This window comes from Rana temporaria, chromosome 12 (assembly GCF_905171775.1).
Source record: "Rana temporaria chromosome 12, aRanTem1.1, whole genome shotgun sequence".
NCBI lineage: Eukaryota > Metazoa > Chordata > Amphibia > Anura > Ranidae > Rana > Rana temporaria.
Window position 1 is genome coordinate 138,108,623 of NC_053500.1, and position 27,512 is coordinate 138,136,134.

The 27,512-nt window shown below is 49.9% G+C and overlaps 1 protein-coding gene across 1 annotated transcript in view; it reads left to right on the forward strand.

The window, feature by feature from the left end:
- The window catches only part of RPTOR (regulatory associated protein of MTOR complex 1), a gene marked incomplete at its 3' end in the record, with an annotated part of 186,144 nt that overhangs the window by 84,795 nt on the left and 73,837 nt on the right, over positions 1-27,512 (forward strand). Inside the window, 2 exon segments of the mRNA XM_040330942.1 lie at positions 5,573-5,731; positions 16,520-16,666. Coding sequence (XP_040186876.1) covers positions 5,573-5,731; positions 16,520-16,666 — 306 coding nt within the window.

Sequence of the window (27,512 nt, forward strand, 5' to 3'; positions counted from 1 at the left end):
CTTTCTGACCGCAGACGCTCTTGGTCCCCGGCTTCGCCCTTTCTGACCGCAGACGCTCTTGGTCCCCGGCTTCGCCCTTTCTGACCGCAGACGCTCTTGGTCCCCGGCTTCGCCCTTTCTGACCGCAGACGCTCTTGGTCCCCGGCTTCGCCCTTTCTGACCGCAGACGCTCTTGGTCCCCGGCTTCGCCCTTTCTGACCGCAGACGCTCTTGGTCCCCGGCTTCGCCCTTTCTGACCGCAGACGCTCTTGGTCCCCGGCTTCGCCCTTTCTGACCGCAGACGCTCTTGGTCCCCGGCTTCGCCCTTTCTGACCGCAGACGCTCTTGGTCCCCGGCTTCGCCCTTTCTGACCGCAGACGCTCTTGGTCCCCGGCTTCGCCCTTTCTGACCGCAGACGCTCTTGGTCCCCGGCTTCGCCCTTTCTGACCGCAGACGCTCTTGGTCCCCGGCTTCGCCCTTTCTGACCGCAGACGCTCTGGGGTCCTGGCTTCGCCCTTTGTGAACGCAGACGCTCTGGGCCCCCACGTCACAGTGTAATGGAACGAGTGAACCTCATGTTATGCTACAAATTGGGGGGGGAGACGCAGGAAATATTGGTGCAAGTGTACGGGATGGAAGCCGTGAACAGAAAATGTGTCTACGACTTTAAGACGGTTCACACACTTTCGCCACGGGAAGGAAACGACTAAGGATGAGCCATGTTCGGACCAAAGGACGCAGCAGCTTTACCGACAGCTGCGCCATCCGGTTCCTGGCTAATTGTAACCGCCCCCGGACGTAGTTTGTAAGAAAATGGTGCAAACTGGTTTTAATTTTGATTTATAGCGGAATTCAATGCAGATTTAAAAGTCCATACAACAGAATGAGAGTGCCACAACTCAAGCCTAGTGAAACTTTACTATTCACAGCCAGAGTTTAGAAAGTATAGCCAACGCGTTTCAGTCTAATGAAGATTAAGTAGATGGGTTGGCTGTCAGACAAGCAGCCCAAGCTGGAATCGCTTCATCTTCATTTCCCCGAATTTACTGTTGTCCAGTGTTATCGTACGTGGCCAACTTACAAGACCTAAAAAAAGGAGGAGCCCGAAAAAATGTGTTGGTATTCTTTCCAAACATTTGTTGTGAATAGTAAACCACCTTTTCGGTGCTTATTGATCCCTGAGAACAAAAAAAGTGAACCGTAAAATCGCAGCACAAAAGTCCACAAGGGCACAGTAATGGTCCAACTTTTGAAGATGAAGGGCCTCCAACCATTGACCCCCGCGGGAACGAAAGTTTCTAAAGGGGTGCATGGCCAAAGCCAGGTGGACCTCACTTCTTCAGGACCTGTGAAAGCCGAACCTCCAAATACTTGGCATGGGCTCTTTCAAAAAGAGACTTCCCAGTTGGGGGAAGGGAACATGATCTGAGGGCCATAGATGCTCCCCTTAATAATGTCACATCATCGGGAGCTCCTTTCACCCCCCCCCCCCAGTCCCTGACCAGACACAAGCTGCAGCCCCATCTTTACCAGAAAGAAGAGTCCTGCTTATTATTGGAGACAAGCCTGGAGAAAAAGGCTTCACTGGACTTAAAGTATATGTGACCCTCTCCTTCTAAAACAATCTATAAAAAAAATTTAAATCGAAATGGAAGGCTAAATGTTTTGTATGTGTTTTATATATGAGATGTGTCTAAAAAGTTTGGTAAATGGTTCGATATCCCAAAGGCAACATGGGCCAGGAGAGTGCGCATGCTCATGGCTATTTAGAGACACGTTGAGTACTCGTCATTGTCAGGGTAAACCCGCTGTGGAGCGTAGTAAGTATGAGCTCCCTCTCTGACCGCAGATGCTCTGGGGCCCTGGCTTTTCCCTCTCTGACCGCAGACGCTCTGGGGCCCCCGGCTTCTCCCTCTCTGACCGCAGATGCTTTGGGACCCCGGCTTCTCCCTCTCTGACCGCAGATGCTCTGGGGCTCCATCTTCTCCCTCTCTGACCACAGACACTCTGGGGCTCCATCTTCTCCCTCTCTGACCGCAGACACTCTGGGGCTCCACCTTCTCCCTCTCTGACCGCAGATGCTTTGGGACCCCGGCTTCTCCCTCTCTGACCGCAGATGCTCTGGGTCTCCACCTTCTCCCTCTCTGACCGCAGACACTCTGGGTCTCCACCTTCTCCCTCTCTGACCGCAGACACTCTGGGGCTCCACCTTCTCCCTCTCTGACCACAGGCGCTCCTTCTCCCTCTCTGAGCGCAGACGCTCTGGGCCCCCCGGCTTCACCCTGTCTGACCGCAGACGCTCTGGGCCCCCCGGCTTCACCCTGTCTGACCGCAGACGCTCTGGGCCCCCCGGCTTCACCCTGTCTGACAGCAGACGCTCTGGGCCCCCCGGCTTCACCCTGTCTGACCGCAGACGCTCTGGGCCCCCCGGCTTCACCCTGTCTGACCGCAGACGCTCTGGGCCCCCCGGCTTCACCCTGTCTGACCGCAGACGCTCTGGGCCCCCCGGCTTCACCCTGTCTGACCGCAGACGCTCTGGGCCCCCCGGCTTCACCCTGTCTGACCGCAGACGCTCTGGGCCCCCCGGCTTCACCCTGTCTGACCGCAGACGCTCTGGGCCCCCCGGCTTCTCCCTCTCTGACTGCAAACACTATGGGGCCCCGCCTTCTCCCTCTAACTGCTGACGCTCTGAGGCCCCAGCTTCTCCCTCTCTGACCGCAGACGCTCTGGGGCCCAGCGTCACAGTGCAATGGAACGGGTGAACCTCAAGTTCTGCTACAAATTGGTAGTAACGTAGATGCAGGAAATATTGGTGCAAGTGTATAGGGTGGAAGCCGTGTACAAAAAATGCGTTTACGATTTTAAGACGGTTCAAACGCTTTCGCCACGGGAAGGAAACGACTAAGGATGAGCCGTGTTTTGATCGGCTGTCGACAAGCAGAACCCCAGACTTGTTCGAGAGAGTGCAACAAATGCTGGCAAAAGATCGGCGACTGACTCTACAATTTATGGCGGAATTGGGCATTGGCAAGGACACGGTGCGCACCATCGTCCGCTAAGATTTAGGTAAGTGGAAGATCTGTTCGTCACAGGGGATGGGATCTGGTGCTACCGGTTCCACCTGGAATCCAAGCACCAATCCTTGAAATAGCGTTGACAGTCTTCCAAGCGACCCTGCTGACCTTGCCTGAGGAGCGACATGAAAGGCGCAGGTGTATATATATATATATATATATATATATATATATATATATATATACACATACACATACACATAGATATACATAGATATACATAGATATACATAATTATATTATATTTTATCCCCCCCTCTTTTTTATAAATGTTAACATAGCCTCTGTTCTCAGCTGCATAAGAGGCTTAACGAGGTGGGGGTAGAGAAACAGCAGTACCCTAATCTTCCCAGTAAAGAGCTGTGCAGGGGAACGTCGGCACAAGTCTGCACATTGGAGGACAGGCAGCCTGTTCTCCCAGCACACCCAGAAAGCTGGCCACGTTGAGATGCATGCACTCTCCTTCCTAGTGTGGTCAGTTTAAAGTGTTCACTTCTACAGAAAAACTGTAAAGGTGACCTAACACCGGACCCCCTCCACCCCCTAGCAGTTGAGCCTCTGATCTACTTTTTTAACTCGATACAAAGACCATTACTGTTCTCTGTGCTGTCCTCTGCTACCTCCTGAATAGCTTCCGTTTTTTTTCTTTTCTTTTTTTTAAATTTAAATTTATAAAGCGTAGATTCTGTAATGACTTTGAGCCGCAGGGATATTGCATTTCATCTTCACACGTACCAGCAAATGAGGGGAGTGGGCACGCAGCTGACTATCGGGAAGAGCTCTATATTTTGTTAATTCAGTTACTCAATAACATTTTATATCTGGCAATCTGTGCAGATCCTCCCCTGGGCTTCCCCTGCAGGGGAGACTCGGCCCATTATATGGGTTCATTTCATTTAGCGGCAAAGCTTTTGTTTCATGCAAGCAAGTGTTTACTGACTAGAAGAGAAAGCAAGAAAGGGAAACGGGAACCGACCGGCCACCCGCCAACAAAATCTGTGAAATTAACAAAGATCTATATAGAGGAATCGGCACCTCCTTCCTCCTGCTGGTGACCCCTCTAGTGATATAAAGATCTATATAGAGGAATCAGGACCTCCTTCCTCCTGCTGGTGACCCCTCTAGTGATATAAAGATCTATATAGAGGAATCGGCACCTCCTTCCTCCTGCTGGTGACCCCTCTTGTGATATAAAGATCTATATAGAGGGGTCACCGGAAGGAGGTCCCAATTTTTCTAGTCATATAAATATCTATACAGATGAATTTTGACCTCCTTACTCATGCTGGTGACCCCTCTAGTAATACAAGGATCTATATAGAGGAATCAGGACCTCCTTCTTCCTGGTGATCCCTCTAGTAATACAAGGATCTATATAGCGAAATTGGGACCTCCTTCCTCCCGCTGGTGGCCTCTGTAGTGACATGAAGATCTATATAGAGGAATTGGGACCTCCTTGCTCTTGCTGGTGACCACTATAGCGATATAAAGAACTTAATGGAGGAGTCAGACCTTCCTTTCTCCTAAGGTTGGACTGTGCTCATGTGCAATGTAAACCATGTGGGAGAAGTTGGTGTGTAGTGCATGACAAGGAATGTGTTTGACCCCCCCCCCCCCCCAAATCTGGTGGCTGCCTAACCCTACACGTGCTGTGTAATGTTTCCGGATAAAATATGGACATTAATCCCTATGGGATAGCGGGTGTCGGCGGATGTACATCCGCCGACACCCAATCTCATTGGTCCCCGCTATGCTCCGATTTTGCAGGCGGAGAAAAATCCTATTTTTCCATCCGTCATCGGATCAGGTGAACACGGACAGACGGTCTGTGTTCCTCCGATCCCCCCAAAGGGGAGAGCGGGGATCTGACAGGGTGGTCCCTGCACAGTGTGGTGGTGATGTCGTGCCCGCCTCCCCAGTAGCCTTATATCTCAACTGGATTAGACGATTAGCAGGTTGCCAACTCAATGCTGGGAGATGGGAGCGGGATGAGCTGTGCTATGAATGCAGAGGGCTGTTAACAGTATTTTTTGTTGTAAATGTTGAGGATGAATCCCTCCACAGTGCCTGCAGCTACAGAGGTTAACCAGGACTTCTTTTAAAGCTCCCCTACTGCTTGTCAAAGTGTTAATGGCCATAGCCTGGTCACATGTCTGCTTTAGTCCGTTTTCTATCAGCTTTGGAATATCAGCATTTGGTTGATGCTTCTAGCAGGTATAGGAGAGAGTTGGGTTTGAACCATCTAGATAGTTTACAAGCTTGTCTGTCTGTGATGGACTGTAATGTACTTTTATATTTATATTAATGCTTTATATTGTGGGGTTTACCTAATTTGCATCTACTGTCCCTTTCATTTGTATCTGCAAAGTTTGATGCTGATACGTCAGAGTTCTTTTTTAATTCAAGTCTAATTTTTCAGTCACCTGAAGGGTTTCCTGGGATCTCTCAGAAAATCAGAGCTAGACTTGTAATGTGTTGAAGTCTCAATAATCACGTCTTTTTTTACTCTTGTTCATCAGGCCCGCTACAAGCAAAGCCTGGACCCCACCGTAGACGAGGTGAAGAAACTCTGCACATCCCTCAGGAGAAACGCAAAGGAGGAGAGAGTGCTTTTTCACTATAATGGACATGGAGTCCCACGACCCACTGTCAATGGCGAGATCTGGGTCTTCAATAAGGTGTGTAGTGCTGTGTTCATTGGACTTTCCTTTCTGGTATAGAAGAAAGACATGATAATTACTAAGCTAATCCGAACTCGAAAATAGACAATGTTGAGCAACCATATTCAGCCACCCTGGGGTGTCTTCTGGGTTCTTCAGGGGTGCCTTGGCAAAATGCCTAAAAATTACCCAAATTGCCCAAAAATGTTCAGCAAGCCAGTGAGTGGATCACGTCTGCCTTTTTTGTTACTCACAGTCACAGGTTTTTATTGTGCATGATTGCAACCTTGGGCGCCAGCCACTGGCATTCGGACGATCAATGATGTCATAATTTGATAAGGAAGTCGTCGGGGGTCCTGCACAGTATCCTTGCTTGCCCCTCAGCACTGGGGTCACGTTGGCGGATAAAGGAGAGCAGATTAGGGAGAAGATAAACACTAGAATGCTAGTCAGTACCAGTTTGCAAAGGTGGAGGAAATAAAATCACCTGTAATGTTCAATGGCCCCCATGTGTGGCGGCTGCTGCTGCTGCAATAAGGAAAACTATTAGTTTAGTTATTAACATTTTAGAATGGGGTGCGTTGAGTGTGCATAATTTTATAGGGTTCCTTGACTAAAAAAGGTTGAGAAACACTGATGTAGAGAACCAGAAATCTACCAAATCCATCCCTTAACCACTTAAGGACCGCCTCCTGCACATATACATCAGCAGAATGGCACGGCTGGGCACATGTACGTACAGGTACGTCCTCTACTAGTACCCAGCAGTGGGTCGCGGGCGCGCTGAGATTCCCATTTGACGTATGCAAGCTAGCGGAGGGAGGACATGTGACCCCACAGCAGAGCTGGGCAAAAAAAAGTATTTGGCTTTATAATTACAATTACAAACATACATGCACTGTACTTGAAGTGATTTGTAAAGGTTCGATTTTTTTATTTTTTTTCTTGTAAAATGACAAACATGTTATACTTACCTGCTCTGTGCAAAAGTTTTGCACAGAGTGGCCTCGATCCTCCTTTTCTGGGTTGTTCTGGCGGCGCTCCCAGCGCCACCTCTTTATCAGGTCCCCTCACAGAGACGTTTTCCCTGGGGGCACCAGTGCGGGCACACTCCTGAGTCCCGCTGCTGCGTCCATTGACACAGACAGCAGGACTCTGCACCGTCCCTGGCTCCCGTGTCACTGGATTTGATTGACAGCAGCTGGAACCAATGGCTCCCGCTTCTATCAATCTATCCAATGAGGACCCGAGACAGCGACTGGAGTTTCTGGGCACAAGCTCATGTCTGGAGCGATCGGGTTTAAATAAGAAAAAGGGGGGGCTCTGAGGGGCAGCTGCAGCACAAAAGGTTTTTCACCTCCACGCATAGAATGCATTAAGGTGAAAAACCATGAGGGTTTACAACTCCTTTTAATATGGAGGGGCAGAGAGGAGATTCATTTATCATACACAGACTACAGAAGAGACCGTGGGAGGGGGGAGATGCAGAGACACTGAAGAGAGTTGGAAGATGGAGGCTCGTAAACTGACCACACTATCAGAGATCGGCAGCCATGATAAAAGTGGTCAGCTTAAAGCGGTTGTATACCCTGTTATTTTTTTTTAACATGCACGCAGGAGACTTTAATTCGGCAAGGTCCGGCGGCTGCCGGTCCTTTAGCCGAGGATCCCTGCTGCGCATGCGCCGCTGCGATCAGCGGCGCATTGCGGGGGGAATATCTCCTAAACCGTACAGGTTTAGGAAATATTCTTTATACCTACAGGTAAGCCTTATTATAGGCTTACCTGTAGGTAAAAGTAAAAAAGTGGGGTATACAACCACTTTAAAGAAGGGAACAGGCAGGATCAGCCAGGTATTGTACAACATAGAAAGGGACAATTCACATGGCAAAAGCACTGTGCTATATCTTGTGTTGTAAAGCGACAGGAGCACGTTTCTTTTGTGTTTTTTTATGTTTAGGGTTATTACCAAGTTTACCAATTCCTGCATTCAGTGGGTTGTCTTGTTGCCAGATGCCTTCTGCTGAGGGTACATTTATCTATATTTCTGCTGTGACGCAGGTCCTACCAATTAGAAGAGCCTCTCACGGTCACTTCCCACACCCTCTAATGATCGAAAACCAATTAGAATGTTTTCTAATTATGTGAACTTTTCAGCCACGACAGACTCTACGCACAGGCTGGTTGCTTCATTTGCAGAATATGGCTTCGGGAAGCTGATGGAGCTGCACTCTGATGGCAGTGTTGCCGCTATTGTTTAATACTTTGATTGTCAGGTACAATTCCAGTATTCAAAACAAATAATACATAAAAAAATAAAGTACACGATCATTTTTCAGCATGAAAAAAACTTTGTTTTTCAGCATGTCCAAAAAACGAAGTTTTCCCAACTTCATCATTAAAACTATGTTGCCCACACACCATCGTTTAAAAAAAATCTAGATCTAGCAAAGCGCATTGACGTACAACACGTACGACGGCACTATAAAGGGGAAGTTCCATTCGCCTTGGGGCTGCTTTAGTTGATTCCGTGTTAGTAAAAGACGATTCGCGCTTTTCTGTCTGTTACAGCGTGATGAATGTGCTTACTCCATTATGAACGGTAGTTTTACCAGAACGAGCGCTCCCGTCTCATAACTTGCTTCTGTTTTTTTACGTCGTTTTAGCCCACACACGATCATGTTTTACAACCCGAAAAACGACATAGTTTAAAACGACGTTAAAAAATGCAGCATGTTTGAATCTTTTTTTTTCCGTTTTTCAGAACCTGAAAAATGATGTGTAGCCCACACACGATCATTTTAAATTCTGTTTTTGAAAAACAACGTTTTTTTCATGCCGAAAAATGATCGTGTGTACGCGGCATTAGACTTCCTTATGAAAACAGTAGAAGGATCATTTTGGCATGCGGATTAGTAAGTTACCCGACTCATGCTGACACGGCTAAACGCGACTTGGGGATCGATCCCCTCTGGTCACAAAAGGGTTAAATCCATTAGTTCAGAGTCGTCGTCTTTAACAAGATGGCCGCTCTGCCGCCTGTTTTGTTAGAAGCAGAAGCAGGCGTTGATCTAGTGCCCATTGTTGCTCATGCGTCCGCAGCATCTGTGCAGTCATTAATAATGGAGGATTCCCAGGCCGGCGCAGTGCGAGGGGGTTTTGGCAGACCTTGTACCTGTGTGTGGGAGCCGAGCGCCGATCCACATCCGCTCCTTTCATTAATGAGCACTGGAACACCTGCCTTCATCTTTGCTTTAATCAGGATTGTAATCAGATGCCGGGGATGTGAAAGAGAATGTTAACCATCTCCTGTCCACGTCGTTGTCCTTCAGTCAGATCCCGTCCATAGGACTGCACACTGAATGGTAGTTTGGAAATGTGGTCACCCTACTGGGTATACGTCTATAGCAGGGGTCTCCAAACTGCGGCCCGAGGGCCAGATGTGGCCCTTCGTTAGCCTTTATCCGGCCCTTGAGGCACTATTCCTCCGACTGACCCAAACAATAAGCTATATCTTCCATCGATACCAATGATGGGGTACTATTCCTCTTACTAATATGGGGAATACTCCTCCTATTGACCAACCCTAAGGCCATATTTATTCTTACTAATGCTGGGCCTGTGACATTTCTGCCCCTGCTGGCCACAATCCGGCCCTCCTAAAGTCTGAAGGACAATAAAGTGGGCCTTTGTTTGAGAAGTTTGGAGACCCCTGGTCTATAGGATCCCATTAGACTTCCACAGGATCCCTGTATACCCCCGAGGGGGCCTTAATGCATTAATACACCAGTGCAGGGACCTGTGAGCTAAAAACATACTGGAGAACAAGATGGCATTAAAGAGGAAGTAAACCTTTACAAAAAAAAAAAAACACCTGCAAGAGAGAGGCATAATGAGCTAGTATGCACAGCATACTAGCTCATTATGTGGCACTTACCTGCGATTGAAGCCCCCGAAGTCCTCCTCGGTCCTGTCCGCTGCCATGCCCCCTCGTAGTTCCTTCCTGCTATCGCCACTCCGGCGCTGTGATTGGCTGGAGCGGCGATGGCGTCACTCCCATGCATGTGCACGGGACCAGCAGATCCCCGCGCATGCGCGAAAACGCGGCATTAACCCCAATAATGCCATTCACAAAAACAGCACGCTTGTGCGCTGTTTTTGTGAAAATATCTCCCTTTTCCTATCTCTTGCACCTACAGGTGAGCCTTAATCTAGGCTTACCTGTAGGTGCAAGTTGTGTGGTTGGCTTTACTACCACTTTAAATGCAGATGTAAAGCCTGTGACACGTTGGGGTTTCTGAGCTCAGTGGTAGCGACAAAACCGCGAGTTTACTCCACACTAGATATCGTTTTCAGCACTTTCCTGCCCACTTTTATTTAAAAGAGAGTAACAATTCATACAGGTATGTCTTCCCACACAGGGGGTTCTCACCATCCCTGAAACAAAACATTCAGCATCTTGGCTCTCTTGAGGCAGATTTACTGATCTGGGTACCTTTTCAGGATCTTCATGACCATCAGTACCTTTTTGGCCCTCCTGACCATGAAACACGTCCCAGTGTGTATGCACAGATGTTGCACCTCAGCTCTGCATCTTTCTTGGAGCTTCCTAGCTGCTCAGTCCCTCATGGACTCTCTCTACACCTTCCTAGCTGCTCTGTCCCTCATGTACTCTCTCTACACCTTCCTAGCTGCTCTGTCCCTCATGGACTCTCTCTACACCTTCTTAGCTGCTCTGTCCCTCATGGACTCTCTCTACACCTTTCTAGCTGCTCAGTCCCTCATGTACTCTCTCTACACCTTCCTAGCTGCTCTGTCCCTCATGGACTCTCTCTACACCTTCTTAGCTGCTCTGTCCCTCATGGACTCTCTCTACACCTTCCTAGCTGCTCTGTCCCTCATGGACTCTCTCTACACCTTCCTAGCTGCTCTGTCCCTCATGGACTCTCTCTACACCTTCCTAGCTGCTCAGTCCCTCATGGACTCTCTCTACACCTTCCTAGCTGCTCTGTCCCTCATGGACTCTCTCTACACCTTCCTAGCTGCTCTGTCCCTCATGGACTCTCTCTACACCTTCCTAGCTGCTCAGTCCCTCATGGACTCTCTCTACACCTTCCTAGCTGCTCTGTCCCTCATGGACTCTCTCTACACCTTCCTAGCTGCTCTGTCCCTCATGGACTCTCTCTACACCTTCCTAGCTGCTCAGTCCCTCATGGACTCTCTCTACACCTTCCTAGCTGCTCTGTCCCTCATGTACTCTCTCTACACCTTCCTAGCTGCTCTGTCCCTCATGGACTCTCTCTACACCTTCTTAGCTGCTCTGTCCCTCATGGACTCTCTCTACACCTTCTTAGCTGCTCTGTCCCTCATGGACTCTCTCTACACCTTCCTAGCTGCTCTGTCCTTCCATGGACTCTCACAGTTTCCCAGATGTGCTCCTGTGTTTTCAGCCTTTCATATGAAGTCCTGGTGGACGTTACAAGCCGGGCCAACGTTGTGTAGACATGGTCCACCATTGTCACCATCCTGTAGTCCTAAATTACGGGAGAGTCGGTCCAGTGTGTAATTGTTGGAGGAAGGGGGAGCACCCAGAGGAATCCGACTCCAGTCCAGATACAGAATACACACTCAATGCAGAGAGCGTCCAGATTGCAGAATAGGGGGCGCTATTTCCAGGTTTAATGAGGTGGAGTGGCTACACAGGTTCCTGTACGGTTAGGATTGTACATCCTAAATCTAGATTTCTTTCCCCCTCGTTCCTCGGAACGTGCAGCGGGCTCATGCGACGCTCATTTAGCGACGTTCTGGTACAGTTGTCACACTGCTGGCCACCATGATTTTCTTTTTATTTAAAGTAGATTGTAGTTGCACTTGAGGGATCTCCTCCAGCTGCTACCACTTCCCCTCCCCCGGCCCGCTCTTCCCTAATATAATACAAGAAGCAATTTGTCTGAGAGTGTGTTGGAGTGTTTGCATTTCTTGTGATTGTAAATCCTACTTTATCCAGATTCTCCCGGCCTCATTCCTGTACCGCCGCCTCGCCCGCTCTGATTTCCCGGGTGGCATGGCGGCTGTGCCGAGCCAAGACTCCAAGTCTTTGAAAGTCACAGTAAAACGCTGGTGGCGCGTCTCTTAAGAGAGCGCTTATTGCACACTAATCCTTCTGCTGCCTTCAAAAGGCATCAGCAGCGCTAATCAGATTATGGCCTTCTCTATTGCACAACGTGCGGGGGTTAACCCTTCCATGGCTGGCCGTGCAGCGGCTTACTTCGGCTGCATTCTTCCAGGCCTCATGGGCTTCATATACTTATAGATTTATTGGGCAAAACAGTGCAACTAAACGTGGAATATGAAGTTCAGTGTGCAGAATAATCAGGAACCATCACGTTAGTCTTCTGTATGAAGAATATGGATTGGACTGTCCCTGATGTGTATGAGACTGCCCTTCATTAGGAACCAAAGCCCTCTGTCCCCTTTTCCTCCTCCAGTGTCCCTGTTTCTCCCTTCAGCATCCCCCTTTCCTCCTCCAGTGTCCCCTTTTCCTTAATAAATGAAAAAACATGTTTTCCCCCTTTCCTCTTCCTTGTCTCTTTCTCCTAGCCCCCTTTCCTCCTCTGGCGCTTCCCCTTTCCTCCTCTGGCGCTTCCCCCTTTCCTCCTCTGGCGCTTCCCCCTTTCCTCCTCTGGCGCTTCCCCCTTTCCTCCTCTGGCGCTTCCCCCTTTCCTCCTCTGGCGCTTCCCCCTTTCCTCCTCTGGCGCTTCCCCCTTTCCTCCTCTGGCGCTTCCCCCTTTCCTCCTCTGGCGCTTCCCCCTTTCCTCCTCTGGCGCTTCCCCCTTTCCTCCTCTGGCGCTTCCCCCTTTCCTCCTCTGGCGCTTCCCCCTTTCCTCCTCTGGCGCTTCCCCCTTTCCTCCTCTGGCGCTTCGCCCTTTCCTCCTCTGGCGCTTCCCCCTTTCCTCCTCTGGCGCTTCGCCCTTTCCTCCTCTGGCGCTTCGCCCTTTCCTCCTCTGGCGCTTCGCCCTTTCCTCCTCTGGCGCTTCGCCCTTTCCTCCTCTGGCGCTTCGCCCTTTCCTCCTCTGGCGCTTCGCCCTTTCCTCCTCTGGCGCTTCGCCCTTTCCTCCTCTGGCGCTTCCCCCTTTCCTCCTCTGGCGCTTCCCCCTTTCCTCCTCTGGCGCTTCGCCCTTTCCTCCTCTGGCGCTTCGCCCTTTCCTCCTCTGGCGCTTCGCCCTTTCCTCCTCTGGCGCTTCGCCCTTTCCTCCTCTGGCGCTTCGCCCTTTCCTCCTCTGGCGCTTCGCCCTTTCCTCCTCTGGCGCTTCGCCCTTTCCTCCTCTGGCGCTTCGCCCTTTCCTCCTCTGGCGCTTCGCCCTTTCCTCCTCTGGCGCTTCGCCCTTATCCTCTTCCTTGTCTCCTCTTCCTTGTCTCCTAGACCCCTTTCCTGCCCTGGCGGGCGCCCCCCCCCCTTTCCTCCTCTGGCGCCCCCCCCCCCCTTTTCTCCTCTGGCGCCCCCCCTTTCCTCCTCTGGCGCTCCCCCCCCCTTTCCTCCTCTGGCGCTCCCCCCCCTTTCCTCCTCTGGCGCCCTCCCCCCTCTCCTCCTCTGGCGCTCCCCCCCCTTTCCTCCTCTGGCGCCCTCCCCCCTCTCCTCCTCTGGCCCCCCGCCCCCCCTCTCCTCCTCTGTCCCCCGCCCCCCCCTTTCCTCCTCTGGCGCCCCCCCCTTTCCTCCTCTGCCCCCCCCTTCCTGGTCTCCTTTGCCCCCCCTTCCTCCTTTGGCGTCCCCCTTTTACTTTTCCTTGTCCCCATTATTCCAGGCCTTGTGGGCTTCATATACTTATAGATTTATTAAGCAAAACAGTGCAACTAAACGTGGAATATGAAGTTCAGTGTGCAGAATAATCAGGAACCATCACGTTCGTCTTCTGTATGAAGATTATGGATTGGACTTTGAAAAACACATACTCCCCCTTTCCTCCTCTGGCGCCCCCTTTATCTCTGTATTGTACGGTGTCACTGGCTCGGCCTGTATATGAGGTGTGCAGTTGTTTACTAGCAATCTCCCATCCAATTGGCTTCTGTCCCATTAAGGGTAAACGCACAGCGTTACCCTTGATTTGCGCGGTGAGTTCAGTTCTGCCTGGATGTTTGTTAATTAAAACGTGGAGGAATGCGAGTTCTGCTCCTTGGCGCCTTCACTGTTTGTTTTATAAATTCCCATTAACTCGCCGCTCCATCGGCATGATAAATTCAGACTTTCCTCTTCAGTCAGGATCCGGGAAGAACTTCATTTTATTTATAGAACTCTGATTTGTAGAGATTGTGGCCCGGATTCAGATACGAGTTACGACGGCGTATCTCAAGCTACGCCGTCGTAACTCTGAGTGTGCGGGGTCGTATCTATGCGCCCGATTCTTAGAATCAGTTACGCATAGATTTCCCTAAGATCCGACCGGCGTAAGTCTCTTACGCCGTCGTATCTTAGTTGCATATTTACGCTGGACGCTAGGTGGCGCTTCCGTATATTTACGCATAGAATATGTAAATTAGGTAGATACGCCGAATCAGAAACGTACGTCCGCCCGGCGCATTTTTTCTTACGTCGTTTACGTAAGGCTTTTTCCGGCGTAAAGTTACCCCTGCTCTATGAGGCGTAGCCAATGTTAAGTATGGACATCGGGCCAGCGTCTAATTTTGCGTCGTCTGCGTAAGTCGTTCGCGAATAGGGCTTTGCGTAAGTTACGTTCACCTCGAAACCAATGAGGCTTTGCGGCGTAATTTGGAGCATGCGCACTGGGATACGTCCACGGACGGCGCATGCGCCGTTCGTAATAAGCGTCATTTACGTGGGGTAACGAGTAAGTAACATAAAACACGCCCACCTCCTCCACATTTGAATTAGACGGGCTTACGCCGGCCCAGTTACACTACGCCACCGTAACTTACAGCACAAGTTCTTTCTGAATACGGGACCTGCCGATGTAAGTTACGGCGGCGTAGTGTATCTAAGATACGCTACGCCCGCCGAAAGATACGCAAATGTATCTGAATCCGGGCCTGTGTTTATTGTCGGGTCTCTGCGATATAGAATGGAGGCGCCTCCCCCGGGGTCTGGTAACGCGCAGCTCCTCGCATTAGATGCATTGCTGCCGTCTGCTATCATTGGGTTTAAGTAGAACCCCAACACACTCGCTGAGCTCCATGCATCCATGCATGTCAACTCATTGATGTGCATTGTGGTGTGCTGGAGCAGCACCAAATTTTGGCAAGCTGCAATGCCTATCCGTGGGCAAGGTGCGTCGGGATGCCATAAATATGAATGGCTAAGAGGTGGGTGGTAGAGGGGGAGCTAGAGATGAACTTCCACAGGGTTGTCAAAATGCAGACAATCAACCTGCGTTGGGCAGCTCGCCACTAAGATGAGGACCCCCCCAGAAGAGAACTTTCACCCGTTAGACTAGTTACAACAAATTGAACAAAAGACAGCCCACCGTGAAGCATGGTGATGGCAGCAGCATGCTTTGGGGCTGTTTTTCTTCAGCTGGAACAGGGGCCTTAGTCAAGGTAGAGGGAATTATGAACGGTTCCAAATGCCTGTCAATATTGACACAAAACCTTCAGGCTTCTGATAGAAAGCTGAACATGAAGAGGAACTTCATCGTTCAGCATGACAACGACCCAAAGCCATACATCCAAATCACCAAAGAAATTCAGCCCAGACCTGAATCCCATTGAAAATATGTGGGGTGATCTGAAGAGGGTTGTGCACAGGAGATGCCCGCGCCATCTGTCAGATTTGGAGGGTTTTTGCAAAGAGTGGGCAAATATTGCCAAGTCCGCATGTGCCGTGCTGATAGATACATACCCAAAATGACTGAGCGCTGTAATAAGATCAAAAGGTGCTTCAACAAAAGTATTAGTGTAAGGGTGTGCACACTTATTCAACCAGATTATTTTTTATTTTTACTTCCGTCCACCTAAAAGATTTCAGTTTGTTGTTCAACTGAGTTGTACAGTTTATAGGTCACATTAAGGCTCCATTCACACCTAGGCGTTTTAACGCCTGAAGCGCGACGCTATAATACGCCGGAGGGTCGAAATTACATTATTCTCTATGGAGACTGTTCACATCTCAACGCCGAACGCTGAAACGACGATCGCCTGAAGCTCAAACAAGTCCCGGACCCTTTTTTGTCGCACGTATCGGGCAGTTTGGGCGTATTTGAGTGTTTCCATTTCCCATAGAAAGTAATGGAAACGCTTGATTCAAGCGACTTGCGCGACAACGGGCGTTTGCTACGGGCGTTTTGTCGCTAGAACTTGTCGCCCATGCAGAAGATTAAAAAAATCTACCAACATAGCAACAAGTGATGAAAAGATGATAATTTTTCATATTGGCTAAAATAAAAAACGTTGAAGTACAAAAACATCGGACAACGCTGTATGCAAACACGCAAATAAGCATGAATACGCGCGACAAAACGCCGGAAAAAAACGCCGAAAAAAAACGTCCGAACGACCGACGCTTAGGTGTGAATGCAGCCTAAAGGTGGAAAAATGTATTTCTTTGTCTCATTTTTTTTTTTACATCACAAAAACCTACAATTTTAACAGGGGTGTGTAGACTTTTTATATCCACGGTATAGTGTGTGTCCGGCAAACCCGGAACGCTTGGTATCAGTCAGGGGGATAGACCCGGGAGGACTCCTGGGACAGCCAGCTGTGGCTGATCCGCCATATCTGATTCCTCCGCACCAATGAGCTCTCTTTATGTTGGTTGGGAAGCAGAAAACTTACCAATTGCTTTCTTCTTTGTTGTAGAATTACACGCAGTACATCCCGCTCTCCATATACGACCTGCAGACCTGGATGGGCAGCCCCTCCATCTTTGTCTACGATTGCTCCAACGCAGGGCTCATCGTCAAGTCTTTCAAGCAGTTTGCTCTGCAGAGGGAGCAGGAGCTGGAGGTAAGACACACTTCTCACCCCTCCTAATTACACTGCATTTAGTTGGCTTATTATTATTAATGCTCAATAGCTTTCCCAGTATTGTTATTCGTTTTTTATTATTCTTATTAATTTTTATTTTATTCCGTACGTTTTTTGGCTCTGCGTAACTTCTGCATACTTTCAGCTATTAACCACTTAAGACCCGGACCTTTAGGCAGATAAAGGACCCGGCCAGTTTTTGCGATTCGGCACTGCGTCACTTTAACTGACAATTGCGCGGTCGTGCGACGTGGCTCCCCACAAAGAGCTTTCTTTTGGTGGCATTTGATCACCTCTGCGGTTTTTATTTTTTGCGCTACAAGCAAAAATAGAGCGACAATTTTGAAAAAAAATCAATATTTTTTAACTTTTTGCTATAATAAATATCCCCCAAAAATATATATATAAAAACAATTTTTTTCCTCAGTTTAGGCCGATACGTATTCTTCTACCTATTTTTGGTCAAAAAATCGCAATAAGCGTTTATCGGTTGGTTTGCACAAAATTTATAGCGTTTACAAAATAGGGGATAGTTTTATTGAATTTTTTTTTATTTATTTTTTACTACTAATGGCGGCGATCAGCAATTTTTTTCGTGACTGCGGCATTGTGGCGGACACTTCGGACAATTTTGACACATTTTTGGGACCATTGTCATTTTCACAGCAAATAATGCATTTAAAATGCATTGTTGACTGTGAAAATGGCAATTGCAGTTTGGGAGTTAACCACAAGGGGGCGCTGATTGGGTTATGTATGACCTCATCTGTGTTTCTAACTGTAGGGGGGTGTGGCTGTAGGTGTGACGTCATCGATTGTGATTCCCTATATAAGGGAACACACGATCGATCACGGCGCCACAGTGAAGAAGCTCCGGGGACCGGAGCTTCGGACCGGGTCGCGTGCACCCGCGACCCCACGTGCCATTCTGCCGACGTAAATCGACGTGATGGGGTCCTTAAGTGGTTAAGACCATTCAACTTTTAAAATGTTCAGCTTTTTCAGCTAACTTTATACTTTTTAAAATATTACACTTTTTTACACTTTTTTTTTTAACATTGAAGTCAATGAGAGCATGCTTCAAATCCTTAAAACATTCTCCCGCTCCCAAAAGTTTCAGCTCCTTCATACTTTCACCTACAGACACCAAACAAACTTTCACAAAATATTCAGCTATCCGGCTATATCTTTTCAGTTTGATACCTTTTACAGTTTTTGTGAAAAAGCTGTTTAAGTTTAGTGATCATTTCAGGAAATTTTAGCAAATAAACAGAGTGTCTATGGGGCTGGTTAGAGTGGATGATGTCATCGCTACAGCACAGAGCCTTAAAAAAATTATCTTCTTTCCTTCTCTATAAATTGCTCTCACGCCCAAGATCTACTTGTCATACACAATTTATACATCAAAACGTAGGTATTTTTGTCTAGTTTCAGTTTTGTGATACACCTTTTACTTTCGGCTGGTTGAATGCTTCAGCAGTCCCACAATTGTTTGTTTTTTTTATTTATCTTTAATTTAAATTTTATTCCGTACGTTTTTTGGCTCTGCGTAACTTCTGCATACTTTCAGCTATTAAAACCATTACATTTTTAAAATGTTCAGCTCTCTCAGCTAATGATGGGACTTCTTTAACTTTGTTCCTACTATTTATACTTTTTAAAATATTACGCTTTTTAACACTTTTTTAAACATTGAAGTCAATGAGAGCATGTGACAGTTTTTGATGGGGGCACTTTTTGATGGGGCAATAGGACTGGGGCAGTTTTTGGTGGGGCAGTTTTTGATGGGGGCAATTTGATGGCAGTTTGTTGGTGGTAATATGATGGGCGCAGTTTTGATGGTAGAAATTTTATGGGGCAATTTTATGGGGCAGCTCCTGCAAAAGGTAATTACTTTTAAAAAGATGGTTATTAGTGGGAATGCTGGTTCTCACTTTAACTTTTTCTTACGGATTTAAGCTATTCATCCAGTTAGCTGTAGCATATCGGCAGCTATTCATCATTCCCACACATTTTCTGCAGGAAATGCATTTTCTAGTTATGATTTGTTTTCCAAAATTATAAATAAAGTGGAAAATTTCTGTTGCTTAAGTGCCGGTTCACACAGGGCCAAACCCGACTTACAGCGCGACTTTGCAATGCGACTTCAGCGTATCTTGAAGTTGCCTCCAGGACAGACGACTTGTGGCCAATCACAGAATAATCAGCTCTGTGGGAGGGAGGGGTTTGCCGGAGTAAACTTTTTTTTCTTTTCCTGTAAAGTTGCTTTAGTTAGGAGAGTGATCTGACTTTGGAGGCGACTTCCATTGAAATCTATGGGTACAAGTTGCCTAGAAGTCGCCTTGAAGTAGTACAGAAACCTTTTCTGAAGTCGGAGCGACTTCAGTAGTGTACATTAAGACGGCTCTCATTCACTTGAATTGCTCATGTCACGCGACTTGGGGGGCGACACAAGTCGGATCCCAGGTCGCAGTAGTGTGAGCCGGCACTAAAGCCCCTTTCACACGGGGTGGATCCATTTTGACTGACTCCGCTTGCTCAGCGGGGATCGCTTTGTTGTTCCTCCCTGAGCAGGCGGATGACAGGTCCGTCTCGGCTCACTGCGCTGAGATGGACCTGTCAAAGCCCCGCTCTCCTTTTATGGGGAGATCGGATGAAAATGGACAGCCTGTTCGTTTTCATCCGATCCGACCTGCTGGATGGATGGCTAGCGTATGGCCATACGTCTGTTTAGAGCGGATCTTGTCAGATCGGACCCATATCCGCTGACGTCCGCCTCCCCATAAGAGTCAATGGGTGGCCCGAACGGATTTGCCTAAAAATCAGATAGCCGGATCCGATCGGTCTAATTGTTAAAGGGGCCTTAAGGCCAAGTTCACCTTATGCAGCGTGTTACTCTTGTGTGTATGTAGGGAGTAATATGTCCTGTTAATAAGTGTATGGATGGTGGGGGAAAGGGAAGTCTATTGGGGGGGGGGGGGGGGGGGGTAAAGGAAAGGGAAGTCTCTTGGAGGGGGAGGCAAGGGAAGTCTGAGGAGAGGGGGGGTCAGTCAAACAATCACAGTAGCTAAAATGTCCTGGAAATGTTAGATTTTAGGGGGGGTCTTGGTCCTCTAGATGAATAGCGCCTCCTATCTGCTGTAAGTGTGAGCACAGGTGCAGTTTTCCGAATTTCTTCTGTAATGTATATCCTGAGACTAACCAGGAAGGACATGCAAGGGATGAATTGTACAATACTGAACCCTTTGTACTGCTGTAAGTGGCCTTGAGCTCCCCCTCCCCCTCCATCTCTCTGCCTGGAATTGCAGAATAGGCGTAGCGCTGCCATGTGGGCAGATTGTGTAAATTCAGTCGTGCATGGAATGTGAATGTGGCAGCGAGAAGTGGAATGCTCTGCACATAAAATCTACTGACATTTACAGGATCATTTCTACTTTTTATTTGTCTGAAGGTGACGTAATCTAATGTAAGTTCTGTGTAGAAACCGACACCCGCTTCACGTACCCCCATGGGACTCCGTCTGCAGGATGTCCCCCATGATTTCCAAGCTGTGACCCCCTACCTTGTCATGTCCACCGTGATTTCCAACCTGTGACCCCCTCTTTGTAATGTCCCCCCCATAATTTACAAGCGGTGACCCCCCTCTTTGTAATGTCCCCCATGATTTCCAACCTGTGACCCCCCCTTTGTAAATTCCCCCATGATTTCCAACCTGTGACCCGCCCCCGCCCCCCCTGTAATATCCCCCCTGTCCCCCCTGTAATATACCCCCGTGATTTACAAGCTGTGACCCCCTTTGTAATGTCCTTTTGTGATTTCCATCCTGTGACCCCCTTTGTAAGGTCCCCGTGATTTCCAACCTGTGACCCCCCTTTGTAATGGTGGCCCCCGTGATTTCCAAGCTGTGGCCCCCTTTGTATTGTCCCCTGTGATTTCCATCCTGTGACCCCCTTTGTAATGTCTGATTGTGGGCGGAGCTCCTCCCACTGACATCAATGATGTGGCATTATTCCTCCCACTGATACCAATGATGGGGCACTATTCCACCCACTGACACTGATGGGGAACCATTTTTTCCACTGACATCAATGAGATGGGGCATTGTTTATTCCACTGACTGCTGGCCACAGTCTGCCCCCCCCCCCCCCCCCGAAGTCTGAAGGACAGTTTAGTGCCCCTATCTTTATAGAGACAGACATAGGCACCCGTCCTCCAGGTTTGGCCATCTATTGCTCTACAATTCTTGGAAAGTGAGGGGCCTGATCCGGAGTTCTTCCTGCTCGGCGGTTCCATATCTCAGACCTGATGTATATCGGCAGCTCGGGGATAATTATTTCATACAAAGAATTGTTGTCAGGAGAGGTTTGCTGTTTCTATGATTTACAGACTCCTTCTCCTGCACCGCCTCGGGCTTTCCATCTTTATGAACAAGAAAAATGGAGTTTCCTGTTGTGCCGCTGCTGTTCGTCAGAATTTTCTCCTTCACATCTCTCTTGTGGTGTCACTGAGGTGGTGCCGTGTCCAGCCCGAGCCGCTCTTCCCTCTCGTGGTGTCGCTGAGGTGGTTCCGTGTCCGTCTCGAGCCGCTCTTCCCTCTCGTGGTGTCACTGAGGTGGTTCCGTGTCCGTCCCGAGCCGCTCTTCCCTCTCGTGGTGTCACTGAGGTGGTGCCGTGTCTGTCCCGAGCCGCTCTTCCCTCTCGTGGTGTCACTGAGGTGGTGCCGTGTCTGTCCCGAGCCGCTCTTCCCTCTCGTGGTGTCACTGAGGTGGTGCCGTGTCTGTCCCGAGCCGCTCTTCCCTCTCGTGGTGTCACTGAGGTGGTGCCGTGTCCGTCCCGAGCCGCTCTTCCCTCTCGTGGTGTCACTGAGGTGGTTCCGTGTCCGGCCCGAGCCGCTCTTCCCTCTCGTGGTGTCACTGAGGTGGTTCCGTGTCCGGCCCGAGCCGCTCTTCCCTCTCGTGGTGTCACTGAGGTGGTGCCGTGTCTGTCCCGAGCCGCTCTTCCCTCTCGTGGTGACACTGAGATGGTTCCATGTCCGGCCCGAGCCGCTCTTCCCTCTGGTGGTGTCACTGAGGTGGTTCCGTGTCCGGCCCGAGCCGCTCTTCCCTCTCGTGGTGTCACTGAGGTGGTTCCGTGTCCGGCCCGAGCCGCTCTTCCCTTCTATCCACCCGCTGCTCCATTTCCCATCCATGCATATGTATGGGGGGGGGGGGGGGAGCGTTTTCACCAAGCATCACCTAATTATGAGCTCTGAGAATTCAGCGAGAGCTCATTTATTTCTCGGCTGCGAAGACCTGCATCCGGCGCTGTGCGTTCGCCTATAATTGGCACCCAAAGCATCCAAATGATTGTAATCTTGCTCACTTTCAAAACAAACATCTAATTTCAGAAGAGGGTATTAATAAGGTCAGGAGAACCGCGGCTCCGCATCGAACTAGTTCCAGGAGCCGAGGATGGAAGACTGGGGGGGGGGGCTGCACTCCCTGTGATAAAGAGAACCTCTGGCCGGGTTTTTTGGCATATTCTAAAAAGCAGTAAATGAGCCATAAAACCAGCCCACGGTGACCCCAGGAGCTGCAGACACTGGAGCAATTTTTTCTCCCCCTCTCTCAGCAGTGACTCTGCTCCTCCTGCCCCAGCAGCCTTGTAATGCCTTAGACCCCTTTTACACTGAAGCATTTTTACAGCGTTTTAGCGTTAATAGCGCTATTAAAACGCTCCTAAAACGCTCTCCATGCATCTCAATGGATCCTTTCACACTGCAAGCGGCATCTTTGGAGCAGCTTTTGAGCGCTGAAAAAAACCGCTCCAAAAACGCCCCTCTCCATTGAAATGAATTGAAAAGCACTGTAAAAACGCCTTACCCTTTCACACTGAGGCACTGCAAAAACGCCCTAAAACGTTTCGGGCACTGGCAGTGTGAAAAGGGCTCTGAAAGCACTCAGGCTTTCACATTGAGATTGCAGATGAGGCTGCGCTCGAAAAACGCCCCAGTGTGAAAGGGGCCTTATGTGAACACAGAACGGAAGCTTTGGTGGAGGAGGACGAGGAATGACTCGGATGACATCATTGCTTCTGCTCTGAACTTGGAGAATAAAGCTCTTGGCCTTTCAATGAGGGCGTGGTTAATCACCTCTGGAGCATCTGAGGGAAATACAAAGCCATTGGTTCACCAACAAGGGAGACTGGCAATACCAAATCTCTTCTGAAGTTGTCCTCAGGAGCCCAGGCTGATCTGAGGGTTCATTTTTTTTTGGATAGGGAGAGAGGAGCGGCCGGTGTCTAGAGTTACGCCAACCCTAATGGAAGGATTACAATCTTATATTGAAAAAAAATATTGTACAGATATGGGCAACGCGTTTCGGGGATAAGCCTACCCTTCTTCAGGGCTGTTAGTATGTGTAGACAGAGAATTGGCTCTGCGGTGGTGCATGGGGTGACCAGTTTGGTGTGGAGTTACTTCAGTGTCCTGTACGGAGATCCCCCTGACCTCTTCCCTCCGACCCCCCCCCCCCACCTTCTCCCTACTCACCTTCCCCACCCCGACCACCTCCCTACTGATTCCCCCCCTGACCTCCTCCCTACTGATCCCCCCCCCCCCGACCTCCTCCCTACCGATTCCCCCCCAGACCTCCTCTCTACCAATCACCTTTGGGAGGCATCGCAATGCCAATTGTGAGTCGTGTCTTCTCATCCACCATCAGTAGCTGACCTCACAGATGGGACAAATTCCTGTCACATTATATGACCATAACCCTCCAGAATCTTGTGGGAAGTCTTCCCAGAAAAGTGGGCGATGATGTTATAGTCACACAGTGTGATGGGTGGGGTTGGGGGGCTAGGCACTCTATAGTAATTGCCATGACTTTGGAGTTGGATGTCCATCAAGCTCATGTGGATTTATGATGGTCAGGTGTTCACAAATGGATAATGTGCCTTCAGGCCAAGTGACCAGTTCCCTTGATGGCTCCTACTTCCTTGGACTTTGTTTTGCCCTTCATTATTCTCCTGCTGGGTCCCAGGGCCCTTCTCAGGACTTCCATATATGAAGGAGCGTGTCTTGTCTTTCCTCCTAGAAATAAGTTCATGTGGAATTGGGCCCAAATTGTTTCCCAGCACCGTTGTGTGCACAGCTGCTGTTCCAGTTTATTAAGCCTGGTGATGATGTCATTCCTGGCGAATACAATACAGAACACCGCCCCGGAGGGAGTATCCTCCATAATGCTGACAATGGTAGGCACTGATTGGTCAGGATCTGTCGGAGTTGGTTCCCCTTTTCATTTTTTTTGTGGAAAGATGATAATTTTCTCCTTGGATGTGGTCATAGAGAAACTCTTCCATTGTATGGAGAATTACTCGGCGGTCCTTCCCCATGAGTTGGTTGGGGGATGTGTCACCTGGACATAGGTAGGTGATGTCTCAGGGTAGGTCGTGTATCTGCATAGTCAGAGGAAATGAGAGATACAATCACAGCATTCACCACCTTCCTACCCCAGTAAGAGGGTAGAATGTATTTCCGTGTCCCCAGGAATCCCCACTAAGATCTCTTCATCATCGGGGGTCAGTGGTGGGCGGTCAGTCCAGGGGGTGGCGCTAGGAACACCTGGCTATGATTGGCTGAATTTGGCCCCCTTCCTGTAGCAGTGGTGTTCAGAAGATGTAATTGTTTAGTTAAAAATTAATTAAATTGCGTTTTTTGGCTTGTGCTCAAATGCCGCGAAGAACCGCTAACTGCGACGCAAAACCCCAGGCAATGTGTACATACCTGAGCAACAGCTGCTGGTAGGTGAGGCTGTAGGGGCAGTAAAAACACAGCTCATCCACTTGTTTATAATGCTTCCCATCCTCCTGTGCGAAAGGAGCCATTACTTTGTAAAAGCTCGGGGTCAGTGTAAAGCTACATACAGTATATATAAATGAGAGGCGGGGGAACGTTCGTCTTCTCATTCTCTCCTACAGTGACAGGTGAGTTGTCTCAGCTGCAGGCCCTGCGCTCCTCGCACTCTCCTCTCCGCATTATTGGCGATGAGCGGGGGATATATTGTGGAGGAAATGTTCAGCAATGAAAGTTTTCTCATATTTGTGATCTGTAATATCCGGCCACGTATCGGTGTCTGGGGGCGCACAGCGCTGAGAGTGATAAATAGATATTTCTCATTTCATCTTCTTTCTAGTTTTGTCCTCGTGGAGAATACGGCTCTCCTCTCCATCTAATTCACACACCGCTTCAGGAAGGTTCCTGCTCCTCTCTGCCCCATTGTACCTCCAGCCAGATCTCTCCTCTTCTCCACTTTATTACCTCCAGACACATCGCCCCTCTCCTCCCCATTATACCCCCAGCCAGAGCGCTCCTCTCCGTCCCATTATACCTCCAGCCAGATCTCTCCTCTCTGTCCCATTATACCCCCAGCCAGAGCGCTCCTCTCCGTCCCATTATACCTCCAGCCAGAGCGCTCCTCTCCGTCCCATTATACCTCCAGCCAGAGCGCTCCTCTCCGTCCCATTATACCTCCAGCCAGAGCGCTCCTCTCCGTCCCATTATACCTCCAGCCAGAGCGCTCCTCTCTCCACCCCATTGTACCTCCAGCCAGATCTCTCCTCTTCTCCTCTTTATTACCTCCAGAAACATCGCCCCTCTCCTCCCCATTATACCCCCCAGCCAGAGCGCTCCTCTCCGTCCCATTATACCTCCAGCTAGAGCGCTCCTCTCTCCACTCCATTATACCTCCAGCCAGAGCGCTCCTCTCCCCCCCCATAATACACCCAGCCAGAGCGCTCCTCTCCCCCCCCATTATACCTCCAGCCAGAGCGCTCCTCTCCGTCCCATTGTACCTCCAGCCAGAGCGCTCCTCTCCGTCCCATTGTACCTCCAGCCAGAGCGCTCCTCTTCTCCCCTTTATTACCTCCAGACACATCGCCCCTCTCCTCCCCATTATACCCCCAGACACATTGCCCCTCTCCTCCCCATTATACCCCCAGCCAGAGCGCTCCTCTCCGTCCCATTATACCTCCAGCCAGATCTCTCATCTTCTCCCCTTTATTACCTCCAGCCAGAGCGCTCCTCTCCGTCCCATTATACCTCCAGCCAGAGCGCTCCTCTCCGTCCCATTATACCTCCAGCCAGAGCGCTCCTCTCCGTCCCATTATATCTCCAGCCAGAGCGGTCCTCTCCCCCCCCCTAATACCCCCAGCCAGAGCGCTCCTCTCCGTCCCATTGTACCTCCAGCCAGATCTCTCCTCTTCTCCCCTTTATTACCTCCAGACAGATCTCTCCTCTTCTCCCCTTTATTACCTCCAGCCAGATCTCTCCTCTTCTCCCCTTTATTACCTCCAGCCAGATCTCTCCTCTTCTCCCCTTTATTACTTCCAGCCAAATCTCTCCTCTTCTCCCCTTTATTACCTCCAGACACATCGCTCCTCTCCCCCCCATAATACCCCCAGCCAGAGCGCTCCTCTCCGTCCCATTGTACCTCCAGACAGATCTCTCCTCTTCTCCCCTATATTACCTCCAGACACATCGCTCCTCTCCCCCCCCCCCATAATACCCCCAGCCAGAGCGCTCCTCTCCGTCCCATTATACCTCCAGACACATCGCTCCTCTCCGTCCCATTATACCCCCAGCCAGAGCGCTCCTCTCCTCCCAATAATACCTCCAGCCAGAGCGCTCCTCTCCTCCCAATTATACCTCCAGCCAGAGCGCTCCTCTCCGTCCCATTATACCTCCAGCCAGAGCGCTCCTCTCCGTCCCATTATACCTCCAGCCAGAGCAGAGCGCTCCTCTCTCCACCCCATTATACCTCCAGCCAGAGCGCTCCTCTCTCCACCCCATTATACCTCCAGCCAGAGCGCTCCTCTCTCCACCCCATTATACCTCCAGCCAGAGCGCTCCTCTCTCCACCCCATTATACCTCCAGCCAGAGCGCTCCTCTCTCCACCCCATTATACCTCCAGCCAGAGCGCTCCTCTCTCCGACCCATTATACCTCCAGCCAGAGCGCTCCTCTCTCCACCCCATTATACCTCCAGCCAGAGCGCTCCTCTCCTCCCAATTATACCTCCAGCCAGAGCGCTCCTCTCCTCCCAATTATACCTCCAGCCAGAGCGCTCCTCTCTGTCCCATTATACCTCCAGCCAGAGCGCTCCTCTCCGTCCCATTATACCTCCAGCCAGAGCGCTCCTCTCTCCACCCCATTATACCTCCAGCCAGAGCGCTCCTCTCTCCACCCCATTATACCTCCAGCCAGAGCGCTCCTCTCTCCACCCCATTATACCTCCAGCCAGAGCGCTCCTCTCTCCACCCCATTATACCTCCAGCCAGAGCGCTCCTCTCTCCACCCCATTATACCTCCAGCCAAGAGCGCTCCTCTCTCCACCCCATTATACCTCCAGCCAGAGCGCTCCTCTCTCCGACCCATTATACCTCCAGCCAGAGCGCTCCTCTCTCCGACCCATTATACCTCCAGCCAGAGCGCTCCTCTCTCCACCCCATTATACCTCCAGCCAGAGCGCTCCTCTCTCCGACCCATTATACCTCCAGCCAGAGCGCTCCTCTCTCCACCCTATTATACCTCCAGCCACATCTCTCCTCCCCTTTATACCTCCAGACACATCGCTCCTCTCCTCCCCATTATACCTCCAGCCAGATCTCTTCTCTCCTTACCTTTATACCTCCAGTCAGAGTGCTCATCTCCACCCCATTATACCTCCAGTCAATCATAGCGCTCCTCTCTCCACCCCATTATACCTCCAGCCAGAGCGCTCCTCTCCGTCCCATTCTACCTCCAGCCAGGGCGCTCCTCTCTCCGACCCATTATACCTCCAGCCAGAGCG